The 23907-nt window shown below is 48.2% G+C and overlaps 6 protein-coding genes across 6 annotated transcripts; 1 reads left to right on the top strand and 5 right to left on the bottom strand.

Moving 5' to 3' along the window:
* The first annotated feature begins 2039 nt into the window (after positions 1-2039).
* Positions 2040-4785, top strand: ASPWEDRAFT_651684 (uncharacterized protein). Its single transcript, XM_040838779.1, has 3 exons — positions 2040-3353; positions 3439-4235; positions 4330-4785. Exons 1-3 carry the CDS (start codon positions 2253-2255, stop codon positions 4601-4603), a joined length of 2172 nt encoding a protein of 723 aa, XP_040685805.1. The 5' UTR covers positions 2040-2252; the 3' UTR covers positions 4604-4785.
* Positions 4786-5329: 544 nt separating this feature from the next.
* On the bottom strand, positions 5330-8863 carry ASPWEDRAFT_44174 (ATP-dependent 3'-5' DNA helicase). The gene has a single exon (XM_040836199.1). The coding sequence runs from the start codon at positions 8850-8852 to the stop codon at positions 5385-5387; it is 3468 nt and encodes a 1155-aa protein (XP_040685804.1). The 5' UTR covers positions 8853-8863; the 3' UTR covers positions 5330-5384.
* A 908-nt stretch (positions 8864-9771) lies between these two features.
* ASPWEDRAFT_651664 (Ran-binding domain-containing protein) lies at positions 9772-11791 on the bottom strand. Its single transcript, XM_040838778.1, has 5 exons — positions 11661-11791; positions 11026-11549; positions 10431-10965; positions 10065-10375; positions 9772-10011 (listed from the first exon to the last, which is right to left on the bottom strand). The coding sequence occupies exons 1-5, from the start codon at positions 11671-11673 to the stop codon at positions 9946-9948; spliced, it is 1449 nt and encodes a 482-aa protein (XP_040685803.1). The 5' UTR covers positions 11674-11791; the 3' UTR covers positions 9772-9945.
* Positions 11792-12639: 848 nt separating this feature from the next.
* On the bottom strand, positions 12640-14084 carry ASPWEDRAFT_44172 (Yip1 domain protein). Its single transcript, XM_040836198.1, has 4 exons — positions 13815-14084; positions 13327-13735; positions 13111-13263; positions 12640-13046 (listed from the first exon to the last, which is right to left on the bottom strand). Exons 1-4 carry the CDS (start codon positions 13903-13905, stop codon positions 12797-12799), a joined length of 903 nt encoding a protein of 300 aa, XP_040685802.1. The 5' UTR covers positions 13906-14084; the 3' UTR covers positions 12640-12796.
* A 620-nt stretch (positions 14085-14704) lies between these two features.
* ASPWEDRAFT_117218 (uncharacterized protein) lies at positions 14705-16955 on the bottom strand (the record flags this gene model as incomplete). Its single annotated transcript, XM_040828718.1, has 2 exons — positions 14705-16432; positions 16503-16955. 2 exons carry the CDS (start codon positions 16953-16955, stop codon positions 14705-14707), a joined length of 2181 nt encoding a protein of 726 aa, XP_040685801.1.
* Positions 16956-18957: 2002 nt separating this feature from the next.
* On the bottom strand, positions 18958-20661 carry ASPWEDRAFT_117112 (putative C2H2 transcription factor (Con7); the record flags this gene model as incomplete). The annotated part of the gene is made up of 3 exons (XM_040828711.1): positions 18958-19316; positions 19601-19781; positions 19981-20661. The coding sequence occupies 3 exons, from the start codon at positions 20659-20661 to the stop codon at positions 18958-18960; spliced, it is 1221 nt and encodes a 406-aa protein (XP_040685800.1).
* Between the last annotated feature and the right edge of the window lie 3246 nt (positions 20662-23907).

Genomic DNA, 23907 nt, shown 5'->3' with positions numbered 1-23907 from the left:
CATCCGACAATGCCGAGTAGTGGGTAGTGGATATTGTACTGCAAATGCGGAGCTCGTTCGGCGAAGACAAGGGCGAAGACAAGGCCGAGCCCTGCACGGAAATAACCAGTGGCAGTCGCCGCACTCCGGAGGCAGGCAGATAATCGCTGGAAAGCATTTATATTTCTGGGCATTATTGTTCAACCAGAAGCAGCACAGGCCATTATCTACGGTGGCAATCTGGCGGCCGAACAGCGGTCAAACAAGGGATGAATGAGATGACGAACCATGAAGAAATTACCAGTACACAAGACCTGATGGCACCTGAGCAGTTCGTCTGTCTTTCCCCAAGGGCGAGCTAAATGGGGGAGGCGTCTCCCAGTGGGCTCGTGGAACGCCTCAGCCATTTTCCGGGTCCACCCTGGGATAAACGTTTCGGCAATTTTGCCTGCGCCAGTGCTAGTCGAAGTTTCGGGTTTGCCGACGAAACACAATCAACCCAGTTCAATCAACCAGAATGCCAGAAAGAGAGTTATATCGGCGCCGCGACGCGATATTCACCCCTTTTGAGAGGCGCAGGCTGCATCATCGACCGTTTATGGATACTCATGGCTTGGCCTCTCAATGGTCCGATTTGCACAGGGATTGACTACGTTCCAAAAGGTACCTGAATCAGATTCCACTGCATAACGGAAAGTAAATGACATGGCTGTGTTTATGCAGCATAGTTCTGAAATCCGACCTTTCCCCCGGGACCGTCACCTCAAAGGCTCAAACTTCACAAGCTGTGGTTGGGGCCCACTTAACAATGCCATGTAGCATCCAGCAACTCTTGATTGACTGGTCTAGCACCGCGGATCGGCCAACCATGCCGCTCAAGCCCTCATCGCTCGCATCCGACGGAAAGCCATCACTTCTTGTTGCTACGCAGAAGTTTTCCTGATCAACTGATGATACTTCCAGTGCAGAGTCTATCTCGTTCCATGGAATTCTGGGTACCCGGTTTTCCCGTACCTTTTTTGCCCTGCAGCTGAACCTCCAATTCCCTGGGGAATGGCCGAGTGGGGTTGGGAAATGACAAAGATCGTGGGTAATAACATACTAGTGAGTAGTGGCACTAAAAGGTCTGGCAGGCTAACTCATTAGATGGCATTGGAGCCGCCGACCCATCTTGGCTTTTGCGGCCAGCGCCTGGAGATTAACCCGGGGCAGATGCGCCGGGCTGAAACCCATGAGCCTAGGTAGTATCTTTTTTATCGGGACATGATGAGTCCTAGTGCCCCGGACTTTTAGTGTGATGATGGCAGTCTGGTATGGGATATCATGGGATGGGGAAGACGGAAAAGCAACTCCACCAAATAGTAGCATGTAGTGATTCGATCAGGCAATAATTGTCGACATTTGACACTAAACACTACTGGATACTAATAATACATATCAGTAATTGGCATCTCATATATCCAAAGTTAATTTTATTGGGAGAGATTCAAGAACCATTGATTAAATTATGTTTTATTATTATTATTTTTTTTTTCTGTGCTGGTGGTTTCTTTTTCGCCTTCGGACTTGGGGGCGAACTGGTTGACTGGCGAGGTACTCGGTCGGCCGATCATATGAGAACGATTATTGCCATCACAGTATGACGATGAGCAAAAAGGAAGTAAAAAAGAAATCATGGATGCGTTTGGGGTCGACGAAACTAGACGATGCTAGAAAGATTGATAGGAAATGCCACAACCGGGGACGAGGGCTCTCATTTACCCAAGAATGCCCTCACATGGTGGTCCCCGACAAAACCGACATCCGGACCTGTTCCCCGTCTCCATTATTTTTTTTATTTGATTAATATTATTATTAACTACAGCCTTAGCTTGTGCTTTAGTGACAAGCAGTTCTTCTTCTCTTCTTAGAGTCTTCCTTTTGGTCTTTTTTTCTGCTTGGCTGTTGTTTTCTTCTTCTACTCTTCCTACTACTCTTACTACGACTACTAGACGGACCGACGGACATTATTCCCCATCCCAACTGTTATCTCATCTCCCTCTAGTCTCTCTTTCTTGTCCCCCTCCTTCCTCCTCTTTTCTCCTTCTCAACTAGACAAAGCGTTCCACTACATCACGATCGACCCCTCTTCCCCTCCCTCCTCGGATGATGCGAGTTGCCTGGGTCCTCATCCAGTCGTTCGTTCAAGCGTCAAGCTGATCTCTCCAGCTTATGCCGGCCCTTTGGACTCGAACCCGCGTTGCTCCTTGGATGCAATTCGGCTGGCGACGACCATGGCGCACTCATACCCCCCGTCCCAAGCCACCTTGACAGGATATCTTCAGGATTCGGGTTTGCATCTCCAGGAACCAGCTCAACTCTCCAGCCACTCCCTCTTCGGTCAGAGCCATTACCCCGAGAGTGGGGCCTTTTGGCATAATTCTCCAGGGGCTACTCATCCTCAGCAATCTACTGGCCTGCCTATCCCAACCGGGTCTTACCCATCTTCTCAAGAACAGCAGCAGCAACAGCAACAGCAGCAGCCCTTGCTGCAACCCGTTCCGGATCAGAAAAAGCACAAACGCACCAGAAGCGGTTGCTTCACTTGTCGATCCCGCCGCATCAAGTGCGACGAGACTCGGCCCATTTGCGACAGATGCAGAAAAGGAAGTCGGGACTGTGTCTATCCATCGCCATCGTCATCCAAGTCGGGTTTCCGCTCAGGGCCCAAATCCAAGGGATCTCGTCCTCAGTCTCAGGGCAGTGACTCATCCGATAGGGCCGAACATGAAGAAAGTCGTGCGCTTCAGCCCATCGCCGATGAAGATGAGGACGAAGAGGGAAGTGTCGGGTCTGGGTATCGATTGTCGCCGTCCGCGGCTACGACCAGGTCTAGACCTGGTCTCCCGAAACGACACAGTACTCAGTCCCTGAGGAGGCGCAGAACAAAACAAGACACGACTGTCTCCCGTAAAGAATACAGTCCGGGAAGTTCACCGTCGACCGAGTCGATGAGTGCACGGTCGGTCAGTGTCGGTCTTTTCTCGCAGGAGCCCTTTGCTTTCCCTGGTACAGCCCAGTTGCCTGAGGATGTGCGGTTCTATCTTGCCTTTCACCAGGAATTCCTTACATATCGACATTATTTCCTGAAACCAAACAGTGATCGCTTCGTTCATCAGAGTATCATCGAGTTTGCTTTACAATACGAACCTCTTCTCTATGCAGTGGTCGGCTTTTCCGCATACCATCATTCCCTACAAACCGCCAATGGAAAGATGTATACATTTCTCAAATATTACAACAAAGCCTTGGTCTTGTTGCGAAAGTCCTTGGGTTCGGGGATGGGGCATAGTGAAGCGACGTTGATAACTGTGCTCGTGCTTACAACATTCGAGGTATGGATCGATTCTTTTCCAGTTTATTCCTTATGCTTTTGGCTCTACTTTTTTGTATCTGAACCTCTTGCTCATAATTTTCCAGGAATTTATAGGTGATTGGGTCAATCTCATCGACCACCATCAGGCTGCCCATGCCCTAATGCGTGAGCTTTTGACACCCGAGTCGACGAACATGAACGAACTCCACTCCCATATATTCCTTTGGTATGCACGATTCGACGTTGTGGCGGGCATTTTGGCTGGTAATGAGACGGTTCTTGGTCGTGAATGGTACACTGCCAAAGAGGAATACGACGCCCACCAAGCCGCCTTGTATCCGAATGATCCAGATAAACAACTTGTACTGAGTGCGTCGATCAACCGTCGGTTCGGGCTGGATATGGCATCCTTATATGCCAAATTATCACGGGGCCTGATCCCAATCGAAGAATTCGTTGCTGAGAATGAAAAGCTCTCGCAAACATTGGAGAGAATCAAGGCGATCCTGGTTAGATTTAATGATTCAGAATGCACTATCAAGGCCTATCCCCACAAGACCCCGCTATCCGACGATGACATTGTCGATCCTTACATTCCTGGTGGTCTGCACTACGGCCCTTTGTGGGAAGTGAATTATGCCTGGATCGACTATCTTAGCACCAAAACCATGTTTCAGTACCAATCGTTTCTCACTTTACAGCAACCTCCGTTATCAGATCTGGAAAGTTTGGCGTTGGAACAATGTCGACTGATAGAGACCATGGTGCGCTGGCCGGAGAAAGAAAACGGGTATATTTTCGCTTTCAAAAACAGTATTGGAATCGCCAGTATGTTCCTCCCCAAGGGTCACAAATACGCAATGTGGAGCCGAAGGAAATTAGCGTTTATGGAGCAAGCTGGGTAAGATCTAATTTTGCCTTTCGTTAGAGTGCCACTGCCACGGGTAACTCAATTGTTATGATACGAGGCTGATAATGTTTTTTCCCTCGTATAGATACGTTTTGCCCCCCAAATTTCGAACTGTATTGGCCACACTCTGGCAGATGCCAGAGCTCAACCACTGGTGGCTACCAAACGACGAAGGATGCCCTGAAATCATCCGAGAAATCCGCGCAATGACCGACGAAAGGATCAATAACCCACGCGATGACTTCCGGCAAAGTGTTCGAGATATGAAGACCTTGTTTTGGAAGATCAACCTGGATGATACTGAAAGCGACAAAAGCCCTGTTTCTGCCGGCCTTCCTATCCGTCATGGTCATCCTTGATTCCACTCAATGAATAGCCAACGTCTGCGAACAAATCAATCCTTGGTGGCACAGATGGATATATTCGTTCTTGCCTCGGAAAAGGGACTTGTCATGCGTCACACCCCACTTTTCCAACCCTTTTGGGGTAGCTCGTATCCACTACAGCAAGGATAGACAATAGACATGCTGTCTTTCCTGTCACTCTTGTTCTGGTGGACACAATCTTAGGCACCCATGCCTCGGTTATCTACATTTATTTAATTCCTGCTCTCCAACTTCGGTGTCGTCTCGAATCTCGATGAATAGATCAGTCATATCACCATGAGCTCTTTCTGACTTTTTCTTCTTTATCATTCGTTCATATACCCCTTCATGAGCTCATTAGGGATTGATGACTTTTATTTTTTGTCTTTCTTGCTCATCATTATGGATGAGTAAATATGGAAAGTACAGTACATACATACATGGGCATGGAAAAGCGAATACCCAATTTTTGTTTTCTCTGCTGTATATTTTTTGGGTCGGCATTCTGGTCAACATTTTTTTCTTGCATATTATACCACATTGTTTTCGGTTGAATTTCTTGGTCATTGTACGGTTTATATATAGAGCTCGACCAGGATTGGCCTTATTAACCCTTTTATTATCTTATCATTTAGTATTATTTTGGATATTCTATATCCACAGATCTGATGTACGAGAATATGTACTATATATCTCCTATGATCTTACAAAAAGGTCTATTGATGTTTTGAAAGTATTTGTACAGAGTATATGGGCTCATTACCATTATGATATGTCAAGGTGCGCGCCGGTTCCCCCAGGGAATTTCAGTCGCTGCAACCACAGTCTCTAACCCACCAGCCAGCTCGCCTATTCCCTCTTCGCCATCAAAGTCTTCACCCCAGGGCAAAGAGTCGACGTCTACCTCCCAACCGAGCAGGCATCTCAATACAACACCAGCGCCTACCTTGCTCATCACCACGTTCATCTCTTTGCACCGTTCGTCGCAGACACATTCAATGCAACCGTTAGGGGTAATGCAATCACAGGCCTCGATGCGCGCAACCGCACGGCGGAGAAGAACGTCAATAAATTCAAATGCTTTGCCGGCAATTCCGGAGCCACACGGGCCACCCTTCGCATCATAGAAGGTTAACCGCGCTGGCCGTTGCCGCGCAGGTGGCTGAAGCTTATTTATGCCTTCTGATGCCCCATTCGCAAGCTTAAGGTTCCTCCCTAATTCCTTTTTGGCTACTTTGCACTCTGTTCGGACATCCCCGGGGGATGAAATGACAAAGGTAGGCATCAAAGAAAGAATGGCGTGCTCGGCTGCATGGATGGCGGCAGCAATGTTGAGATGTCGTGACTCAAGAATCTCGAGAGCCCGTTTGGGCACATCGAGCCACATGCCTTTGGTGAGGATGTCAATGGGTGGGTTATCCACCGACACAGCATCTAGCACGCGGCCACGCTTGTCGACTTTGAAGAAACCGTAAACAACGGCATGAATCTGGACAGAACCGAAGAAAGCGCGCGAATCTGACGTAACACTTATCAGGCGCATGTTATCGGTTTCGATAGGGTCAATGTCGGTGAAATCTCGTTGCATCGTATTCCAGTCAACTTGCACGCGAACAACACGAGCAAATTGCCGGTCCGTGTTGAGCTCCTTCACTAGGTATGTTTGACCCTGGTGGAGAAATATGCCCCCTTCATAGATCGTGAAGGTTGCACGCGAGGCTTCGACCTCCTCCAAAACCATATTTCGTGCGTTGGTGGTGTCTATAACTGCAAAATGCTGTTCTTCAGTATCTCGTATTGAAACGCATCGGGAAGGCTGTGGTCGAAATCTCTCGTGGCAGTGATAGAACCCGAAGTCGTCTTTCATTAGTCTCGTTGCCGCAAATTCTGAAAGTTGCTCGCCAAAGTAAATGCTATCCTCATCCGGTCGAATGGGCATTTCGAATGCTGCACATTGAACATGTCCCTCCAAAATGAGTTCGTTCGAAAGATCTACCTGCAGCTCGCAGTTTGGCTTGGTGAATAGTTCATCTGGATTTTGCATGTAGTGTTGGTCTGTCGGGAACTTATCGCCAACAAGAATGGAGAGGGAATCTTTATTTCTGCGTCCAGCTCGACCACTTTGCTGGCGCAGGTTTGAAATCGAATAAGGGAATCCAAGCGTGATGACAGCATCAAGAGAGCCGATATCAACGCCAAGTTCGAGAGCGTTGGTTGCGACAATTCCCATGAGCTTTCCCTCAAACATTTCTCTCTCAATCCGTCGCCGGTCTTGAGGACTGTAACCACCCCGATATCCCATAACAAGCCTACCAATTTCCGTCCAGTTAAGATTGTGAAACTCATTCCTCACGGCCTGAAGGAGAATCTCGCACAATTTTCTGATTCTGCAAAATGCAATCACTCTTACCCCTCTGAGGATCAACTGACAAAATAGCCGTGCAGTTTCTGCTACGCTGTCTCCACGCCCTGATGTTGGGTCTCCGGGGTCTTTGAAAGGCGTATTCCAACAGATAAACTCCTTGCGGCCAGACGGGGAGCCGTCGAAATCGATTAACCGCACATCATCAATGCCAAATACCGCCTTCATATGGTCTTCCGGGTTTGCCACGGTAGCTGAACAAGATATAAACTTGACGTGTCGGTTTCCTACTGCCGCACAGATCCTGCGTAGCCGTCTCATGACGAAGGCAACATGAGATCCAAATAGCCCGTTGTAGACATGTAGTTCATCAACCACAACGAACTTCAGGTTCTTCAAAAAGGTACGCCAGGAACTTTCTTGTGGTAAGATTGTAATGTGCAGCATATCTGGGTTTGTGAAAATGATGCGTGCCTCGTCACGGATAAGATTGCGAATTTCCATGGGCGTGTCTCCATCAAAAGTCTCAATCATGGTATCCTGCAAGCCTTCAATATACTGTAGTAGATCCTTCAGGCTGCGTCTCTGATCTTGAGCCAAGGCTTTGGTGGGGAATATGTACATCCCTCGGCTACTAGGGTCTCTTTCGAGCTCATGTAGCATTGGAACTTGGTAGATCAGTGATTTTCCAGAACTGGTGGAAGTGGAAACAATGACGTTATGACCATCGTACAGGTGATTGATCGCTTCTGTCTGGTGGGAGTAGAGCTGCGTGATGCCTTTGGTGTTATACAATGCGTTAACTAAATTCTGAGAAAGCTGAAACGTCAAGTCCCCATAAACTGAAGGCTGCGCGTCAAAAACACGGTGACCATCTGGAACAATCTGCGCCGAGTACCAATCCATCTCCCGAATCTCAGTTATTATCTCAGAGATGGTCTTGCGTTCTTTGGGGATTTCACGCGGCGCAGCCAACACAGCGGGCGTGTTTGCCTCACTGTCCGGAAGGGTAGGCACGAATGCATCCTTCTCTTGCTCCAGCCTCGCCACTGGATCTAAGCGGTCATCCTCACACAGGACCAAGAAAGCGTCGACAGCGTCGGAAAACTTGGTATTCCGCTTCTCGATCAACGCCAGCATCTGCTTCTGGCTGTAGACCGGCATTTTCAGATCCTCGTCCTTCATCCTGCGCATTGGCTTGGTCGGTTCCCCGGTTTGGGGGTGTGAAACCTGCCGCTTCAGATCGCCGTCGAGGAATTCGAACAACAAACTGTGTTGGACTTGGATGCCCATATCCCCGTGTAAACTATAATCTACCGTGTCCTTTTCCCCAGTCGTCATAACCTCCAATTTCGCATCATCGACATATTCAAATCGCACAGCCCGAGGCATGAGAACCCTCACCCTCGCAACATCTTCGATGGTAAGTTCCTGGCCTCCCAACTGCGCTTGAACGGCCTGCTTAATATTATCAAAAGTCGTAGCAAAGTGCTTCCTCGTACAGCAGAATGTATAAACGATATTCAAAGCACGATGAATCCGCGAAACACTTTTTAATTGATCCGGCCAGGGCCCAGACGGGGATCTCTTTTTCGGCACGGTCTTCTTGGTGCGCTTGGAATTGCCATTATTGGCATTCTGTGACACGGACTGAGGCTTCTTGGGTTGAGATTTTTTAGGTCTTCCTCGGGGTTTTTTTTCTGTTAGCTGAGATTGATTGTCTGTCTTCTCAGGTTGTGCTGGTTCTATAATGTCTGAATGTGACGCGGTGTCTTGACTGGAGACGTCCGCGGGCTTGCTCTCGCTAGACTCTTCATCGTGGCATCTCTTTCGTTTTAACATAGAAGTATCTGATGCTTGCTTCGACATTGGACCAGCCATGTCGATTCTCCATAGTGATGATGAAGTCGTTGGGATAGAAAGATTGTCTTGGATTGAATTGAGAATCTCGGAAGGCTAGAGAACGCGGGATCACGTGATAATTTCAATATTGCCATATACGGTTAGTCTCTTCTCCAATCTATATTTCCATCATGTTTCCACGTTTGTGAATATTCTCTGTCTGTAAAGACATACATACAAAGAGGTTGTTTGACCATAATAGGCCAGGGTGTGGGAGATGAATTTAAATCTGCCATACGGAAGATCACAACACTTGATTTCTTCTTGAAATATACTCTCATTGCTATCGGATATGCAATCCTGTACTGCTACGAGTTGGGCGAAGATCAAGAGATCCATCATGAGTGTGATGATGTAGATATTGTCAAGTTGGAATACCACTTTTATCTTCCCTCTTATCAATCATTTTTAGCATATGCTGTCAAATAGCAATACACGACAAGCGCTTTCAAGACATTCAACTGATGCCTCGCAGCAAACACTAGACAGCCCTTATCCAGATGGCAAGATCATTGTTTGGCGGCTACACAAAACACTTAGTCCTAACCCCTGCACGTCGCGAGGCTGTGGTATGGTATCAGTAGCATTGAGGTGGATTTGTACAGGCACATGACTATGACTTCCAATGAAATTATGTATTGAATAGTGGTAATCAAGAAAACAATCAAATCAACTGTAGAGAAATGCCACCCATACCCCCATAGGCAGTACTGTATACCTCCCATACAAAAAAAACAAAAGAAATCCAGTCACATCTCAATCCCTGCCGTATGTTATGTTCCCGAGATGCCACAATAGGCAAATCTCAATGGGTTCTGTCTCCAAGTAAAAGATCGGTACACCCTTTCGCTCAGGCAAAAGGAATGCTGGTAGATAATCTTGAGTATTGGAATACACGAAGACGGGGGAATTCCCACTAGAGCTTCAATGCTCCATCTCTCCAAGTAATCTAGATGGAATACCAAGTGCTCTGCCGTTAGGAAGCTGGCTGTAGGATGTTTCCCCGGGGTGGAAACCTGGTACCCTTGACTGTGGTATATTGTCTTCAAGATTTAGTGCTCAGATGTGGCTTTTATTGCTCCTCCAGGAGGTCACGGACAACGTGGTAAAGCTCCTTTGCCTGGTCTTCGCTTCCCGTCTGTATAATTGTTAGTAACTATGACCCAATCCTGAACGTGCTGGATAACTTACTCGAAGCAAAATAGGGACAGAGCGGCCATTCTCAAGACTGGCCAAGTGGATCTGTTTGGTCGATTTCGGCTCATTGCCCGAGGGGTCTCCAACTGTCATGCCCTTGAAGATGGGCGTGTTCAGCATAACTCGGAGGACACCGTCAGCCCGCATAATCAAACGGACGGCCTTCTTGTCTTCTTTGCCATCCTTGACACTGACGTTGACCTTGAACGTGCCAATTCCGCGTTCCCTCCATTCCTTGTCTGAAAATTGGAAGAGTTTGGCTTTGCAGGAGAAGTATGTTTTCTCTTCCTCCTCTCCCGTTTGAACTATTGTCACGTTAGCTTGAGCAACTACGAAAAATGGGGGACAGTAAGCACATACTCTCCCGTGCAAAGAATCTCTCATCAGTCTTGTCCTCTTCAAATTGCTTAGGACCAGTTTCGCCTTCATCCTCTTCATTCTCATCCTCCTCTTCCGCAGCTCCAAATGGCTTTACCTTACTAGTGCTGGTGAGAGAGCTGGGTCCCGGAGAAGCAAAACTGGTCAAGCCCCCTGTGGGTTTGGCACTTGCCGCACCAAAACCACTGCTGAAGGCCGAGAATCCTGATCCCAAAGATGCAAATCCAGAGGATCCTTTCGAAGCGAAGGGCGAAGCGCCCTCTGCAGCCGCGAAACCGGTTGTCGCAGGTTTGCCGGATTCTGTGGCAGCTGGGGATTTAAAAACAGATGTAGTGGAACCTCCGATAGAGCCAAATGGGGATTGCTCAGAACCAGAGAAGGCGGCCAGACTGGATGCGGCAAAGGCAGACTTGGAGGTGACAGGTTTCTTCGACTCGTCCTCCTTTGCTTTCGAAGACCCGATTGAGCCAAACGGGGAAACGGCAGAAGTGTTTGTGAATGCGCTTTTAATGGGAGCCTGAGAGGTCATGTTAGTCAAGTCCTCTAGCAACACCCCGGCTTGCACCAGTCTACTTACAGAATCTCTTTCCTGAGAATCATCGCGATGCCGCTTCTTCTCGGGCTCTCCTTCTGTGGGAGATTTCTCCGAAGCTCCATTCTCAGTAGGAACCTTGTTGTCCGACTTTTCAGCAACACCTCCGGCTTTAGGTTCCTCCTTATCAAGTTGATCTCTGCTTCGCTTCTTCTTCGGGCTCAGGATTTTCCTCTCGGCGCTGTCGGCGTTCTGCTGCTTCTCCGGCTGCTCCGACTGTTCAGCTTGGTTCTCATCTTCATAATTCGAGTCGCGCGACCTCTTCCTCCTGTGACCATTCTCATCGTCGTTCTTCTCCATCTCCTCATCTTCTTCATCGAAGGACCGCTTTCTGCCCCTGCTGCTACTTCTGCTATTTCCACCTTCCGGTTCCTGTTGGGCGGTGTTGGTGGAATCATCTCCTGTCAGGTTTTGTGGTACAGAGGTAATAGACGTTTCCTTCAGCTTTCTTCGAACAGGGCGCTCGCCGCCATCATTGTCGGAGGTCTGAGAGTCTTCCGTGGGGGCTACTACAAAGGAGCAAAATCAGTCAGCATACATATCATAACACACAAAAGGCGACAGGAAATTCAGAACACCAAGGGCTACCGATATAGGAGATTGAGGGAGGTCTCTCGTACCTTTGGTGTCCATTGTATCCTTGCGCGCATCATCTAATTTCAACCCAAAATGTCAGTTCCTGCCTTAGACCATGATTCGGGCGAGAAAATCCTCCCCGAAAACCAACATTGTTTGTGTGTAATATACCTTCCAACCCACCACTTTGTCGCGAATCTGACGCCATTGTAAATGACCTGGGAAATCAAGCCAATTCGACGACGCAACACACTTGTAAAAATGTCGTGAGTAAAAAGAACGAACGGTCAAATAAATCGGTCGATTCCCTAAAAGTTCCGCCCCTGTAATATGACGTAGGAAGAAAAAAAGTCGTCAGTCCTATGGGTTCCAAACAAAGCAAAAGTCACCGTGATACAAAACAGTGGTCCCTCCGATGCATCCTGCAAGTTGCAAAGGAGACAGCGCAAGTCAGAGAATGGGGTGAGCCCCACTCAACTCACTGTGCGAATATGAAGGTTTGCAAAACACGTGGGATGGAGCGGAGCTGTTTTGACCATCGAGATGGGCAGAGGTGATATTCAAACGGAGGAAGACTAACAGCTGAATAGGGCTTTGAGCTCGTAAGAGTCTGAACGGATTGGAAATCGCAAACGTTGGGGGGCGCTATCAAGCCGGCTAACTCGGGGCGACAGACAACGTAGCAAGCTCGGTCGGCGGATTAAGAAGGTTGCTGGCAAGAATGGCAGTAAAAAATAGCCTCAAGAAAGAGGCCGTAGGTGTGGTGAGTGTTGGAAGAGGCCCAAATGAGAGTGATTGTAGTGAGTTATGAATGAGGGTCGAGATTGGCGTCCGATCCCAAGAGCGTGAGCAGAGGTGACGAACTGCTTTGTTGTCTGTCGGCCTGTCGCCCGGTCACCGCTCGCTCCACCCCGCAGCACATCCTCAGGCCGCTTTCATGTTAATTACGGGCTACAAGGAGGCAAAGATGAAACAAAACGAGGAATCCGTTGGATATCTTGACACGACTAGAATCTAATACAAGCATTCGGCATGGCAGAGGCAAAAGAAAAGTAATCATTTTAATCACAACACACATCACCATACTATCTCGCTCTGTTCCATAAGGCGGCCAGGAAGGACGGGAGTCCATTCGCCTGCGATTCCATAGAGCCACCATTCATCGCTTCTCTTATCTCCTTCAGCTGATGAAACAGAGACACCCAATAGCAATGTAGAACACGAACAACGGGAATACTGCGATGCCGACTCGGTTCTTCACAACACCCGAGCCACCTAGAATGCTGATCCCCGCAGCCAGAGACCAGGCGATCAGGACCAAATACACCGGTATCCGGGCGATGGTCGGGAGACGGAGTGCGCTGAGAAGGGCGGCAATGACCAGAGGAAAGAGCGTGTATCCGATGATGCAGACTGATTGGAAGAATGAACTGTATTGCATGCATTAGTACATTGAACCAGACTCCATCAAGACTGCCATAAGAGATGACATACATATTTCCACCCAATAGTTTAATCTGTAGCGTCACAACCGCTTCTCCAATCCATACAATAGAGAAGACCCCAGAGAAGACAATTGAAGACTGGTCCTCGCTCGCGCGCATCGACAAGAACATACTCAAAAGCAAGCAGAAAATAAGCGGGCCCCTAATGAAGCAGAATAGTCAGCATACAAGCACAGAGCTCCAACAGTACCAGCATCCAACTTACCAAAGATCCCAATCCCGCAATCCTTCACTCATTCCACCTTGCAAGACGACATCGGCATCCGGCCAGCGCCCCACGATATTCCTCAAACCACCGCCAAACCCAGTAGCCTCCCCTCGCTCCGCGGCGCCAATTCCCCCACCACTGCGCTGCATAATGCCCCCCATCAAATACTTGGGGTACAGAACCTGTCGCATTTTCTCCCAAACAGCTAGTAGATCGCGCGACAGTGTCTGCCAGACTGTCTCGTCGATGGTATTCTGAGTCGCGCGGCGGTCCTCCCCGGGGATTGTCGACGTGAGGTAGTTGCCGGAGATATTGTCGCCTCTAGATCCAGAGGAACTGGGTTGGATGTTTCCTCTTAATGGGGTCCTATCGGAGTCATTGTGTAGGGGGTCATCGGCTTCGATGGCTATGAGCGGAGCGACGGTTAGCGATCAATCATCAACCCCCCAAAACCAAAGTCAAAGACATGTAATAGCCAAACCCACCATCATCAGCGTCAATCAGATCGTCATCAAGAATCGACTCATCGTCGTGGTCATCGACGTGGGCGTGATGGCTCGGTGCTGCGGAAGCCATGCTAGGCACGTATATTCAGGTAGTAACGGGTCTAGTCTAGTCGCGGAATAGATCACGTCCACAGGAGCATTGCCTTTTAGGCCGGAGATTTATCGCAAGGTTGCAGCGAAACTGAATATGGCCACCAGATAATAAAGTGGTGGTTCTGGTCGAGTAGGGATGGTGATAGCTGGCAAATGATGATGTGAATGTGCTGGTGGACTGCAGCTGTCCCGGAGAGGCTAGAGTGGCATTACGCACGCGCACGGGCTGAAAGAGGCAGGCGGAACGTGCAGGCCTGACAGGCTGAAACAAACGGTCGAGTTTCGCATTATTTGGAGATCAAGTTGAAGATGGGTTTACAGGTCATAAATCGATTGAGTATGGAATTGAAGTGGAGAGAAGTGGTGGTTATGGTCAATTTTCTCATAGCAAGTTACGTTGGCAGTTTCTGGGCCATCACCAAGCTACATCAGTATAGACACAACCACAATCAGGAAGAGCAGATTGCGACAAATTAATGATTCAATATATTTAGGGGTAAAATGTTATGCCAACCCGATCTCAAAACCTACACCTATCTAAAAGATGCAATGTTGAGATGTATGTACATACAAACAAATCACAAGGCCAGTAATATCACACATCTATAATCGTACACGTATGTAAACAAAAGAGTATCCAACGCCTGTATATGCAAGGAAATGAGAGTGCTGTATGACCCAAGAGAGGAGTCGTGAGATGATGTGTTATACAGACTGTACAGATTCAAGACCACCAAGTCCAAGACCGTTTAAATGATGCAGAGGTGAGACTCGTCTTATTCCTTTTCATCTTCCGGTTTCTTTTCTTCTGGCGCCTCCATTTCTAGCGGATTCTTTTCATGGAATTCGAGGATTTGCTCCGGGGTGGGAATCAACCTTGACATCTTGTCTTGGAGATGTCTGAACGACTCTTTGTTCGAGTAAACCCTCAGTTGCTGAGACTCCTTCTCATACTGCTTGCGGTCGGTCTTGGAGATAAAAGAAGCATTCTCCGGCTTCAATATCGCGTCTATCAGGCCTCTTGTGCGGACCATAACCTTCAAGGCAAGATTACCCTGGACGGCATGTGCTTGGGTAGCCTTTGGCAACCGGCCTCTGCTTGCGCCGGGCATCGCTGTACTTTTGGTGATGGCCTCGTGAAGTTTGGCAATATGAGGGCGCAATAGACCAATGGCAGTGGTCTGCAAGGTGACTTGCAATTTCTGGCCCAAGATTGCTAGATTGTTCGATCGGCGTCCTTCCACTTCGAGGCCGTTCAGCGATATCAGGGACTGGGGGTTTTCCTCCAGGATTTGAATCATTGAAAGGTAGCCTTCTAATGCCCGTGGGTCGGGAAGAGCAAGAGCAGTGTCCATGAGTGCAAGGAGCTCATTGGAGATCTTGAAAACATTGATGTTCTTGCGGTCACGGCGACAGCAGCTTAAAGCAATGTGGATGGTCTTTCCCGTCACTTGTCCGATAGGCAACAACTGGTCACGCACCAGTTCAAGTGCAATGCGACTGGAACGGCCCCTTCGTAGAAGTCGCAGATAGGTGTTAGCAGAGATATGATCCGGTTCTACTTTGTATCCGTGATCCTCTTGGGTGATATTTTGCCAGTAGGCTTTTCCAGACCCTAGCCCTTGATTCATATCAACGCAGGCGTTCAAGATCATTGTGAGGTCCGTGTTACCAACCGGAATCCACATCGCCCCAAAGAGGTCATGACTTTTTATTCCATCGGCTTCAGGTGCGAAGCTCTTCCGTTTCAGAGGGGCGTCTTCCGTAGTGATTGGGTCGAAAAGGTTATCAAAGTTTTCTTCTGCTTCCTCTTCTTTGGGCACCTCAGCCTCCTCGTCCGGCCGTCTGAGCAATCGGTCACCCTCGTCCACAAATGGCACGTCTTCCACCTCTTCTTGGTTTTCTTGGAAGCGACCCTGCTTGTTATATGTGTCCGTCAAGGGCTTCCTAGCCAGAATCGGTATGCCGGCGGTTTGGTTAAACAAGGCAAACACCTCATAGTAGTCCATCTCGCTTCCACGCTCCATGAGAAGCTTGCACATTGCACCAACAAGATGGTTGTCAATTGTGAACTGTCCATTCTTCCACAGATGAACAACATCAAACCATACCCTTTTACCCTCCTGGATACCCTGGGTCTTTCTTTCATAGGCTCTATCAACTTCATGTGGCTCCATTTTTTCCACATCTCTCTGGATTGCGCCTCTGATAGCATCCAAAATGATAGTATAGGTAGTTGCATCCGGAGAAGTCGCCCCATCTTCCGGAAGTTCACCAGCAATCTGCCACAACATGTCCATGTTACCATGACGGCTGCATAGAACGAGCATAGCATTGTGGTGGATGATATTCGGTTCGACTTTGGAGCCCGGAGCGGAGATGGATCTGTAAATGGATACCGCGGTCTTGACAGGGTCAAGTCCCATGGGCTTTCCGGTTTTGCTCAAACCATGCAGCATAATCGTATATGTCGCTCTATTAGGTCTCAGTCCTCTTTTTTTCATCTGCAGAGCCAAGTCAGTAAGGATCCGATTAAGAATGAAAGGAGTGAAAGAGGCAAAGAAAAGTACTCACATCATTGTAAAACCTGAATGCAGCCCGCTGCGCATCCTTCTCCATACAGTATTCCAAGAGATGATTCCACGCCACCAAACAATTCATTTGATTCTTCTGCGCTTCGCGAATCAACTCAGCAGCAAACCCCACTTCATGATCCTTCAACAACAGGCCAACACGATGCGCCAACGACAGCGGATCAGGAAGCCATTTCAATTCCTCGGCGAGTTTCCTCCTGTTCACCTTGGCCCCATTTGTAGCAATGTCCAACAGCTGGTCACTCCGAGCGAGCTGGTTAAACGGAATAGTGCGGTTTTGGGGTCTGCTATTGTCGAGCTGCTTCTTCGGCCAAACGGTCCGAACGGGCACGGGGGCCTCTTCTCCTCCTCCATTCTCTGGCTGTAATTCCGTTTCTCCCGAGGCATGGCCATCTTCACTTGTCACATCGTGCACATTTCCCGTAGAATACATCCTCCTCACACCAAAATCGAGCCTCCCAGCCCCATAGAGACTCTGACCTTGTCCGGAGACATTCTGCGGGATCGAAGCCAACCGACTAGCCACACCACCATATCCACCCCGGACAGCAATCGTTGCCCTACCAGCCCAATTCATGCGTGACTGTAGTCTCATTGCCATACTGCTGCTTTCGACTCCCGTCCGCAGAGCACCGACATTGCTGCAGCGAAGCATTCAGAGATCGCGTTGTGGCAAACCGGGTCCGCCAATCTTGTCTTGTCTGGTTTTTTTCTTCGCACGCGACGAGGATAAGATTATGCGCTAGGTATCGTTCGGAGGAAATAATCGAAACTCGACGGTAATAAGAATAAGAGGCTCGTTTCGTTTTCTCTGCTCTCTGTAAATTAATCGTAGAAAGAAAGAGAAAGAAAAAACTTCAGCTCCGGACGGACGTATGTATCAACGAAGGAACTTCGAAACAATCAAGAAAATATCAACCAGCCCAAAAACAACCCGGGACCATGAATCAATTATAACCACGAGAAAATAATAATCATACAATATCCAAAGGAAGAAAAGAAAAAGAAAGAAAAAAGAAAACCAACAAATCGACACTTTTGCGCCGCAAGTTGTTCTATCCAACCTGTAAACTAAAAAGCTGAGCTAACCAGGAAACCATCGATCCTCTTAATCCCAATCAGGCTTAGCTCCATCCTTACCTATTCAGATAGTAATTCCGTCTCCGATAAGATAGACACCTCAGGCATAGTTTTAATTTCTGCCACATTACTCAGGCCATGATTACTAGTAAGGGATGGGCAGCCCTACGGACGGACAGTTAGTCGCGCCTGCTAGTTTCCATGTAGTCCAACTAAACTTCTGCTTGGAACCTGTCCAAAATACACAGCCTCGCGGGATCTAAATAACGCGCCAAACCATAGATAACTTAAATCAATAAATAAATAGAAAAGCTCCCAACTAATACTTGGACTATCCTCGTGGCTTCGGTCACTAAAAAGCAAGGGCCGTAGTTAAGATTGAAGCCACCATTACTAGTACTTCATACAAGCTGTATTATTGCATCTGATAATAATCATAATAGTAATCAATTCTGTTGTTGACAATTTTTGTGTATAGTCTATTTATACCTAATTTCTTCGCATTTTTGTGTTGTACCAAAAATACGTTGTCTTCGTCTACAACACTGTGGAATAAATCAACCTGCCATATGGCCTTCATGCCTATCATTCAGCTGTCTACAGCTATCGTACCAAATCCTATCCATATCCTCCTATAAGGAGCAAAGAAAAAACAAAAATATTTGGGTACAGTCATGATGGACATGAGGGGAGAAGAAAAAAAAATTGTGAACCGAAGTCGAAAATGGAGATTGAGCCACCAGACCATTATGGTCAAATAATGCACAGTGTCAAAGATAAACCCAGGGTAACATGAAAATAGATGAAAAACATGAAGAAAATAAAGTAGAAACAAGTAAAAGAGGCTTAATGGAGACAAATATGGCATAAATCACAAAGGAAATGCTCTGCTAATGCAAAAATCCCCACCAAACATCTCATGTCGTAATCCTGTAGTCGACATCCGCAGGAAACCCCAGAGGTTTCCAGGTATTAAGGGTGTTGTTTTTCTTTTCTCGCGCGGTCTAATTCAAAAATAAAGAACTGGAAGAGAAGAATAAGTGGTAAGCCACTCTTGGATTGCAGTAATCGAGGCCAGGTGGTATCATGTGTGGAAAAAGACTTGAGCATTAGATCCGGGATGGCGATACAGGATTAGGAGAAGTTGTTATTAGAATATGCAGCCTGAAAGAACTGAGGGAAGATGGATATCTATTGCGGGTAGCCGGCCGGTTGGTTTTCTGCAGGAATCCAGCGTTGATCAGTCATGGATCCTTGAAAGCAATAGACCCAAGGAACTCCCACTTTGTTGTTGGTGTTGTGTTGCAAAACTGCGATACCCTGGTCCTGACCACGCAAATATAACAAAGGGCTGACTACTTACGTTGCTGATACACTTGGCCACTCTGTCCGTAAGGCGAGTGGGGGTAGTTTGGAGGGTATGCCATCTGGCCATTGCCCTGGTAAACCATACCACCGGCTCCGGGAGCACCATACTGACCAGGTACCTGACCGTCAGCGGGCTGGTACCCAATCGGCGGCAATTGAGGACGAACACCACCAGCGTAGGCAGGAGGCTGAGCTGCCTGAGATGGATCAGCAGGACCGGGAGCTTCAACCTGGTTGGCCTGAGCCGCCTGAGCAGCAGCAGCACGCTCGCGCTCCTCAGCAGCCTTGCGCTGGGCTTCTTCCTCCTTCTTCCGGGCCTTCCATTCCTTGCGGATCTCCTTGAATTCTATAAAGCAAAAACAAATCAGTCATGACAACATTCAAAAAAGATATGTCGATCAACATGCGATGGGGCAAGGATGGGCGGCAACCATCCATGGGATGCAATGGATGGAAACGCATTAACCTCGGCGCCGGCTCATACGCTACTGCGGACCGGCGCGCCAAAGCGGTGTAACTCGACTAGCGCACGGCCCGCACTAGTCTGACCGATGCATCTGCAACCAAAAAATGGCCTAATCGAATACAATTGCATCCGCGAACGCGACCAAAAAAAAAATCGAAACATACCTTCTGGAGTTCGCTTGGCTCCGTGGGACTGCATTGTAACATGTGCGTTCAAGTGGTTCAGTGTGCCGTAGGCCTTTTCACAGCCATTCCATCCACATTTGTACATACGCTCAATCTCCTCATAGCGGCGGCGCGGTCGCTTGTGCTGTTGCGCGCCAGGAATGGGAACGAAAGAGTAGACCTATAGATTCGGTTAATGAGCTTATGAACCAATGTCAAAAAAAATCAGATGAAAAATAGCGCTGTTTTTCACGTCTCCGAAAAGGCCAGCCTGCAGGCAAATAAAAAGACCCCGACATTCGGAGACGCCCAAGACAACGATATAGCGCAAGATATGCGCAGCCTTTGGAAACAGACACCAAGAATCACCAAAAACATACCTGACCAGGGCGCGGCCCTGCGGTCGCAGCAGGAGAGGCGGAACCAACCGTTGTTGCAGGGGTACTATAAGGCCCAGGCAGACCATGCTGGTGCTGACCATATTGATGTCCCCAGTCTGGGCGCGGATGCGCATACATCTGAGGAGGCGGCGGGTGAGGGTGACCTTGGTACTGGGTCATATCGTGGCCCTGAGGTTGATAGGGCGAGTAGGGAGGAGGGTAGGTGGGGCTGTTTGCCGCGATGGAGGGATCTATAGGAACGTCCGCGTCAGACTTGATGCTGGAGAGATTGCGAGGGTCATGTTGCCCATTGAGGGTGGTCATAGACGGACTTGATGCTTGAGCCATACCTGCCGCGCCACCAGCTTGGGTGTTCGGAGCGTGGTGGTACTGAGGTGGACGGGCAAGGTATTCCGGATAAGGAGAGCGCGCGGTAGGCGGCTGGTTCAGACCGTAGTCTGACTGCGGAGTGTTGGACGACGAAATATTGGCGGCGGGACGAACGTCGGATTGCGGTGTGTATTGAGGAGCCGGGCGAACCTCAGGTTGTGGCGTGTATTGAGCAGTGGCAGCAGCAGAAGCCTGGTCTGCAACTGAGGGTTCAGAATGCGTCGCGGCAGACGGTGAATACGGAAAATGCAAACCTGACTGCGCGTACTCCGAGGCAGGTCTGTTGTCCATATAATGGAAATGTCGCCGCTAGCGGGGGGTCAAATATCCCTGATGTTCCTCCAAAAAGAAAAAAATACCGCGTACCTGTACAGAGACGCGTCGAAGGACACAATGAGCTTCCGTGGAGGACGTGCCGAATTGACAGCGATGAAGCAGAGGGGAGGTTTTTTTGGAGTTGACACAAGAGACTTGTTCAAAAGAACCTTGTGGCAAACAGATGAAGTTCGTCTTGGTCTTCTTTTCTTTTTTGTTCTTGAAACGTACTAGGTAGGTGAAGAGGCAAGACAGTCAAAAGCACCGTATCACAGAACGGACTTTAATCGACGCTTGCACGCTTTGGTCAAAGGAGGAGATGGGGGGAAAGAAAGAGATCGGCGCGTATTTATTCTGCCGAAGCTGGAAACCCCAACGCGACACAATAAAAAAAAAAAAAAGATAAAAAGCAAGAAGACGATTGAACCAAGATGGTTATATTTTTCTTTTTGGTTGGCGATACGTGATGCTGGACCACGATGCTTAATCGCCTTAGTCGCCTCTTAGGGTGGACGGAAGATGCCTTGCAGGTGGTGTGTGGCGGTAGTGTGTGGTAGTAGGCACAACAGCACGAGGAACCAGCGGGAAAAAAAAAGACGGTCCTTGATCGGGAGGAGGGGTGAGGGTTTAGAAAGCAACCAGGGCCGGTCACGTATGTAAGGTAGGCGGGTTTAGTGCCTGGCGGGACCAACAGAGCCAAGCCCCCCAAAAAAATAAAATAGAATAAAAAAGATTAAGAAAGTTCCCAGCTCTCTCAAACGGTGATAGCGCCGGAGACGATGCCTCTCGATCGTGGCAGCGCGGTTACTAGGGGAGAACGAGCGACCCTAAAATCGAGACGGAGGGAAAAAATGGTTCGACTCGCGGAAAAAGTGAGAGGAGGCGGCCTAAAAGGCTTCAGACGGACGAGCAGGAGGCTTTTCGGCAGGAGGAAAAACGCAGGTTTAGAGCACCTCGTGGGATCCGAGGGTGCGGTGGAGCACGATGTGGAGCCCGTAATTTTTTGCTGCTCTGTTGAAGGGAGGCGAACGGGCAATGGGGAGGAGAGAAAGGTTCAGGAGGGGGACGGTTAGGTTGGTAATGTACGGTCACGGTATTATACCGACTGGGGGGGGGACCGGAGGAATATTCTGATTTGTTCTTTCCGTCCCTGGAGCGGAGTGCTGTCGCTTTGCGGTGACGGGTCCGTTGCCAGTAACTCGACCAGCGACCCACTTGGGTGGACAGGAAAAAAAGAGAAAAAAGAGCAAAAAAAAAAAAATCTTGAGAGAGCCCTGATATTTTTCTTTTAATTAGTATTTCTTTTGGCCCCTTCCCCTCAGCTGTATGGAGGGTGTTGTTTGTACGGGCTTTGTATTGTCTTTTGTACTCCGTATTTGAGAGCGCTTTCTCCGGCTAGGTAAGTTTTCCCTGTCTGTATGATGGGGGGTTGTAAATTGTAATTTTTGTTTATTATATTTTTTTTTTTTTCTTCTTCTCTTGAGAAAAAAAAGGAAACGAGAAAGAAAAAAAAAAAGCGGAACTCTCCGCGACAGGGTGGCAAGGTTCCTATTCAACCCGCCCCTTTTTTTTTAATCCGTCTGTTCACTCTGTTTGTAGACTTTGTAGTCTGCCTTGAAGACTTGAGAGATATCAGGTATCAAGTTGTGGTGATGATAGACTAAGAACGCGTCTTTTTTAGAAAGATGGAGTCGGGAATGCTTGATGGTAGGACAGATGGGTGAATAGAGATTTAGAGCTTGGGATAGTCTACCCGCAGCTCGGGACGGACTGGTGCGCGTGTCTGTCGAGTGTTTGGCCGCAGGGAGACTGTCGTGAACCTAGCGTGTTGCGCCCGTGGGTAACGCATCCAAGATCGCTTGCCAAGTCAACGCTTTCTTGAGCGTGGGAGACAAGCCAGAAATTAAAAATGATAGTAATATCAAAACAACACAGATGGGCTAAACCGACTAAAGATGGCGTGCCCGAGGAACGACTTGGACGGTTTGGGTTAAGAGCGTGAGATAGCGCGGCCCTAGTGTAGAAGAAGGTGTAGCGTAGGTCGGGAAGCGATGGACCGCGTGCAGGGGTTGGTGGGAAAGTGGACGGTGGAGAGCAATCCACGAGAATGTTGTTTGTGTCTGCGATAGTGTAAAATTCAATTCGAGAAAAGGTTGCGAAAAACAACGTCGGTTGATGCCGATGGATAATAATCGCAGGTCTGAGCAGGATGTTGAGATGATTTTATTCGAGAGTTGCTAAATGCTAAGATGCTAAAGGAAAGGTCACTATGATTCTTACAGTGGAAAAAAAAAAGGGAGAATGTGCGCGCCACCTAGCTGTCTGTACCGTACTGTACTGTACGGGCTGTATGCAACCTGAGGCACCTCACCTGGCACCTGGCACCCTACTCTGTACTCCATGAGCTTCCAATGCAAGATGATTTCATTATGATATCTGGATCAGGAGGTTCGATCCATGTTCCAAGGATGCAGGATCTAAACCTTCATTTCTTCACCTCATTTCCCTTTGATTTCTTTGCTGGGACCAAGTCGGTATGTGGTAATCTGTACTGCATACATCCACCGCGCATGGAAGTCAGGAACGCGCAAGTGGAGAACACGAGGGAACGACCCAATCGATGTCATCTGGAGGGTTGACCATCGAGTACAGACTATGTACGGAGGTACAGCCAGATGTACAGATTGACAGTCAATCGTCTAGTATTAACCATTAAGCTACTTAGACGAGCACAGATTGACTTTGTCGCGCACTCGTGTTGAATTGCCCTATTCTTCCTCATCACCAAGTTGGAGTGCATAGTATTGGATGAGATGTTGTACAGACAGAATTACATCCAGCTCCACAAACATAACATGGTATCAATAAAATTACGGATACTAATCATGTGGTATCAACTGATGAGTCCCAGAGGATGACAAGATAAAAAATAGAATAAAAGATAAATCCTCGAATTCAATTCCCCCTTCAATGGTCCACAGGCTGGATGAAAATACCGAGCTGCAGTTGGTCAGCGAAAAAGGGGGCTGGAGACTACTACTACCGTACTCCATAATGAAGTTATCGCCAATATCAACATCCGAGATAAAAGCAGAGCATCACTTTACGGAATACCGGCAATGCTTTTGATACAGATCAGAAGAGATCCATCCATATGAAAACACAACCTTCATGTAGTAAAAAGGGGCAGGATTAAATCTGGTTTTTTGTTGTTTCTTTTTT

The sequence above is a fragment of the Aspergillus wentii genome (genome assembly GCF_001890725.1).
Source record: "Aspergillus wentii DTO 134E9 unplaced genomic scaffold ASPWEscaffold_7, whole genome shotgun sequence".
NCBI lineage: Eukaryota > Fungi > Ascomycota > Eurotiomycetes > Eurotiales > Aspergillaceae > Aspergillus > Aspergillus wentii.
Note: the sequence above shows the minus strand (reverse complement) of the source record. Positions and strands in the feature narration are given on the sequence as shown.

Bases quoted from the DNA above. Each gene is read 5' to 3' on its own strand.
- ASPWEDRAFT_44172 (XM_040836198.1), bottom strand. From the start codon at position 13,905: ATGGCTTCCGCAGCACCGAGCCATCACGCCCACGTCGATGACCACGAC. The intron at 13,736-13,814 runs GTGGGTTTGGCT...CTCCGCTCATAG, and splicing joins TCTGATTGACGCTGATGATG to CCATCGAAGCCGATGACCCC. The intron at 13,047-13,110 runs GTATGTCATCTC...CATGCAATACAG, and splicing joins AAACTATTGGGTGGAAATAT to TTCATTCTTCCAATCAGTCT.
- ASPWEDRAFT_651684 (XM_040838779.1), top strand. From the start codon at position 2,253: ATGGCGCACTCATACCCCCCGTCCCAAGCCACCTTGACAGGATATCTT. The intron at 3,354-3,438 runs GTATGGATCGAT...ATAATTTTCCAG, and splicing joins TCGTGCTTACAACATTCGAG to GAATTTATAGGTGATTGGGT. The intron at 4,236-4,329 runs GTAAGATCTAAT...TCCCTCGTATAG, and splicing joins GCGTTTATGGAGCAAGCTGG to ATACGTTTTGCCCCCCAAAT.
- ASPWEDRAFT_44174 (XM_040836199.1), bottom strand. From the start codon at position 8,852: ATGGCTGGTCCAATGTCGAAGCAAGCATCAGATACTTCTATGTTAAAA.
- ASPWEDRAFT_651664 (XM_040838778.1), bottom strand. The intron at 10,966-11,025 runs GTAAGTAGACTG...ATGACCTCTCAG, and splicing joins ATTCTCAGGAAAGAGATTCT to GCTCCCATTAAAAGCGCATT. The intron at 10,012-10,064 runs GTAAGTTATCCA...ACAATTATACAG, and splicing joins CTGTCCCTATTTTGCTTCGA to ACGGGAAGCGAAGACCAGGC.